Source organism: Protobothrops mucrosquamatus, unplaced genomic scaffold (assembly GCF_001527695.2).
Source record: "Protobothrops mucrosquamatus isolate PMUCROS unplaced genomic scaffold, P.Mucros_1.0 scaffold1930, whole genome shotgun sequence".
Taxonomy (NCBI): domain Eukaryota; kingdom Metazoa; phylum Chordata; class Lepidosauria; order Squamata; family Viperidae; genus Protobothrops; species Protobothrops mucrosquamatus.
This window is the reverse complement of record NW_015388051.1, coordinates 197,042-202,047: the sequence shown is the minus strand read 5'-3', so window position 1 is coordinate 202,047 and position 5,006 is coordinate 197,042. Positions and strand designations below refer to the sequence as shown.

Sequence of the window (5,006 nt, the reverse complement as noted above, 5' to 3'; positions counted from 1 at the left end):
GCCTAGGGAGGATTTTTAAATTGGGTTTCTTAGAAATTTTAATTACCACAACACTAAAATATTGGTTTTAATTTGGTTTTATTCGGTGGGGTGTGTGGGTTTGTCTTTGTTTTTTAAAAAAATGTTGTGAGCCGCCCTGAGTCCTTCGGGAGAAGGGCGGGATACAAATTGAATAAAATGAAATGAAATGAAATGAAATAAAAGAGCCGAGGTTGCCTACCTCTGGCCTAGGAGGGTCACAGGAGGACTTAGGACAGGGGGAACAGGAGGACTTAGGACAGGAGTAGGCAACCTTGGCTCTTTTATGACTCGTGAACTTCAACTCCCAGAATTCCTGAGCCAGAATGGGGGAACTATGGCCCCTTCATGGCTTGGGGACTTCAACTCCCAGAATTCCTGAGCCAGCATGGCTCAGCTTGGAAACCTCTCCCTTTCCCCTCAGCATGGCTGGCTCAGGAATTCTGGGAGTTGAAGTCCATGAGTCATAAAAGAGCCGAGGTTGCCTACCCCTGCCCTAGTGAAACTAATACAGATAGTCTTTGATAAACAACCTTTCCTTTAGTGACGGTCCGAAGTTAAAACGGCACTGAAAAAAGTGACCTAGGACCGTTGTAGCCTCCCTGTGGTCATGTGAACAAAATTCAAACACTTGGCAACTGACTCGTATTTATGACGGATGCCGTGTCCCAAGGTCACCTTACCCCCTTTTGGCAACCTTCTGACAAGCAAAGTCAGTGGAGAAGCCAAGATTCATTTAAGAACCACGTTACTAACACAACAACTGCAGTGATTCACTTAAGAACTGTGGCAAGAATGATCATAAAACGGGGGCAAAACTCACTTAACTGTCTGGTTCAGCACTGGAAATTTTGAGTTTCTGTTGTGTTTGTTAGTTAAGGACTACCTGTACCGTTATAAATAGCAGGGACCGTAAACCGAGATTTTTGCTGTTTCGGCTTTGGGAAAATCCCAAAGTCGATGATGGGATTTTGCATAAGAGAACCAAAATATTTCTTTTATTGAATTTTTTTAAAAAACAAAAATCACTTAATAATTGGTGAACAGTGTGTTGTCTGGGTCACATTTGTAAAACAATCATTAACAATTAATTGCTATAATCCATATCCCACATAATAATTTTAGTTGATTTCCTCTTTCCCCAAAATATCTTCTTTTGCAAACATTGAATTCATACAGTTCTTATTGTTTTGATAAATAACAATTGAATATATAATTTTTGTCCCAATATTCCTAAAAATAATAATCATATCAGTATAATATTTCTTTTCTATTCAGTCATTCTGGTTGCCTTATCATAGATCCTGTTACAATCCTTATTTTAGTTAATTTGTCCCACCAAATTCTAGATATTCTTACTGGTGAAGATTTTCTCAAAAATTAATTACATTTTACATTTACAAATTTAACTCTTATTGTTTCTGTATAAGCCATCTCACACTTTTACATTTCTTAAGAAATAGATAAAACGATGAAAAGAAAAAGAAAGGAGAGCAAGAGTAAAGAAACATAAGAAATAACAAATATTTCCATTACCTTTAGGTTCTGTTTGGCATTTTCAAAGTACTGTAGAATTATTTTAAATAGAGATTAAAAAACAGTGCTTCCGGACTAATTTTGATGGATCCACGTTCAAATTAAAACTTCAGCATCCCGATTGACTTTTTGATATATTGACTCTCCAAGCTGTTCAACTTTCTAACTTAAATGTAGGAAAACGATGAGCAGAAAAGAAAGTTGCCTAGTCAGCATTATCGGTGATGGGCTTCTGGCCCCTAATGGCCTTTTATAGATGCCAGCTTATCATATATAAAGCCTGTCTACTAATTCACTTCACTTTGAATAATCTGATTTTTTTTTTCCTTTACAGCGGCTTAAAGAATGACTATAACAAAGAAACATTTACTCTGAAGCATAAAATCGATGAGCAGATGTTCCCTTGTCGATTTATTAAGATAGGTAAATGTGTAATTGTTCTCTTGCTTTTTTTAGTGTTTCCATCTCTGACTATTTGCTCATTGTTTTTCAAACTTGGAATCAGTAGTTGGAGCATTCATCGCTTCTGGACGCAGGTTGTTCCACTGGTTAATTGTTCTAACTGTCAGGAAGTTTCTCCTTAGTTCTAGGTTGTTTCTCTCCTTGATTAGTTTCCATCCGTTGCTTCTTGTCCTGCTTTCGGGCGCTTTGGAGAATAGCTTGACTCCCTCTTCTTTGGGGCAGCCCCTGAGATACTGGAAGACTGCTATCATGTCCCCCCTCGTCCTTCTCTTCATTAAACTAGACATACCCAATTCCAGCAACCGTTCCTTATATGTTTTAGCCTCCAGTCCCCTAATCATCTTTGTTGTTCTTCTCTGCACTCTTTCTAGAGTCTCAACATCTTTTTTACATCGTGGTGACCAAAACTGGATGCAGTATTCCAAGACTGTGGCCTTACCAAGGCCTTGTAAAGTGGTATTAACGCTTCACGTGATCTTGATTCTATCCCTCTGTTAATGCAGCCTAGCACTGTGTTGGCTTTTTTGGCAGCTGCAGCACACGGCTGGCTCATATTTAAGGGATTGTCCACTAGTGAAAGATCAGGCCCGCCCGTGAAGGCGCAGTTAAGCTGATTGATTGTTACTCGTGCCTGTGCATAGGAATTCTCTCAACTAATTGGTTAGCGCTATTTTGGCACTAGATAAAGGCGGTCGGACTCTGTTTGTGGCTATGTAGGGATGCTAGGCTGATCCCTCTCTTAACTCCACTCCCAGGTTCTGCCACATCCTTCTACGCTTGGCAGCTTTAAGATGAGTGGTTTCTTCAAAGCTAGTTGGGGGAACGCTGGGCGTTGAAGTCCACCCATCCTAAAGCCACGAGGGTTGAGAAACACCGCTCTTGCTTGTCCTATTGTTGTGCTTCCTGCAGTTTTTAGAACTCGGTCCCTTTCCGGCTTGACAGATTGCTGTGGGGCCATTTGGACTGGGAGTGTCTTGCGGATTATGTCAGCATAGGGATTTCGTGATGATTCTGATTGTTAGTGGCATCCAGCATAAAAAGGAGCGATAGGAGTGAAGTTTGCGCTGCCTCGTGTCCCTTGACAAACTAGCGCCATATGGAGGGACAATTAGGTGTAGTGGTTAAGGTGCTGTCCTAAAAACCAGGAGATGGCAAGTTCTAGTCCCACTTTAGGCATGAAAACCGGCTGGGTGACTTTGGGCCAGCCACCAGGAGATGGTGGGTTATATAGTCCCATCTTAGACATGAAAGTTGGATGAATGACTTTGAGCCAATCCCAAGAGGACCGTGGGTTGTAGTCCTACCATAGTCACAAATGTTATCTGGGTGACTTTGGGCCAATCCCCAGGAGATGGTGAGTTCTAGTCCTGTCTTAAGACATGAAAGCCATCTGGGTGACTTTGGGCCATTCACTAGGAAACTGTGAGTTCTAGTTCTCCCTTTAGTGTTTTGTTTTTTTTAAAAAAAAAAACCACTTTCTAAACAGCCACCGACAACTGAAAATGGAGAGATAAATATTTTTAAGTATTTAAGAAACTTAGGATCAGCAGAAACTCGGGTGTTTAACACAAGGAGGCAGCTCCCGGCCTCTAGGAAAATGCTAAAATTGCATTTCTTCCACCAAATGTTTGAACGCTTCGTTGATTTTAATTGTGTCGACGTGATTGTCCTCTTCAGCATTTTGTTTGTGGCATGAGGGTGGCATGGCACCTTGAAGGCATAACGTATGCAGAAAGGGGGAATATCCGTTGGATTCAACACGGCGCTTTGTTAGTGTTTCCGTCTCTGATCCTTGCTCACTTGTTTCTCAACCTCGGTATCGGTAGCGAAAGATCAGGTCCACCACACATGAAGGCGCACTTAAACTGATTGATTGCTACTCGGTGCCTACGCACAGGAATTCTCTCAGCTAATTGGTTAGCTCTATTTTGGCACTAGATAAAGGCGGTCGGACTCTGTTTGTGGCTACGTATGGATTCTAGGCTGATCCCTCTTTTAACTCCACCCCCAGGTTCTGCCACGGCCTTCTACGCTTGGCAGCTTTCAGATGAGTGGGTTTCTTCAAAGCTACCGTGTTTTCCCAAAAGTAAGGCCTACACCAGGGATGGGGAACCTTGGCTCTTTTATGACTCGTGGACTTCAACTCCCAGAATTCCTGAGCCAGCATGGCTCAGCTTGGAAACCTCTCCCTTTCCCCTCAGCATGGCTGGCTCAGGAATTCTGGGAGTTGAAGTCCACCAGTCATGAGGGGGCCATAGTTCCCTCATGCTGGCTCAGGAATTCTGGGAGTTGAAGTCCACTAGTCATGAAGGGGCCAAGGTTGCCTACCCCTGTCCTAAGTCCTCCTGTTCTAAGCATTGAGCCTCCTACACCAGGGTCCTCAACCTTGGCAACTTTAAAGACTTGTGGACTTCAACTCCCAGAATTCCTGAGCCAGCATGGCTCAGCTTGGAAACCTCTCCCTTTCCCCTCAGCATGGCTGGCTCAGGAATTCTGGGAATTGAAGTCCACGAGTCATAAAGCGGCCTAGGCCTAGACCAGGGGTAGGCAACCTTGGCTCTTTTATGACTCGTGGACTTCAACTCCCAGAATTCCTGAGCCAGCATGGCTCAGCATGGAAACCTCTCCCTTTCCCCTCAGCACGGCTGGCTCAGGAATTCTGGGAGTTGAAGTCCACGAATCACAAAAGAGCCAAAGTTGCCTACCCCTGGATTAGAGGAACACGGTAACTACGCTAAAGATCAACATCAGTAGATAACTCCAGTTACGCAACCGTCTCAAGGAAGCCACACAGTTTTAACCCTTCTAGGGGGTCTTAAAGGGAAAGCATCATGGCAATGAAGCTCTGTGTTGGCAACAGTTGTGATGCAAGCTAGGCAGTTGTCTCTGGGTTGGGGGAGATTCGGATTTGTTTAATAAAACAACAGGCATCTGATTCGTTTTGCATCCCGATCCTTGGGTGGCCCTGTCTGTTCAGCTAGGAGCCTGGA

General features: G+C 43.3%; 1 protein-coding gene across 1 annotated transcript in view; it reads left to right on the top strand.

Moving 5' to 3' along the window:
• Positions 1-5,006, top strand: part of MKLN1 (muskelin 1) — an 80,024-nt gene that overhangs the window by 18,134 nt on the left and 56,884 nt on the right. The window contains exon 4 of the mRNA XM_015823619.2: positions 1,889-1,977. Coding sequence (XP_015679105.2) covers positions 1,889-1,977 — 89 coding nt within the window. The remainder of the gene's footprint in view (positions 1-1,888; positions 1,978-5,006) is intronic.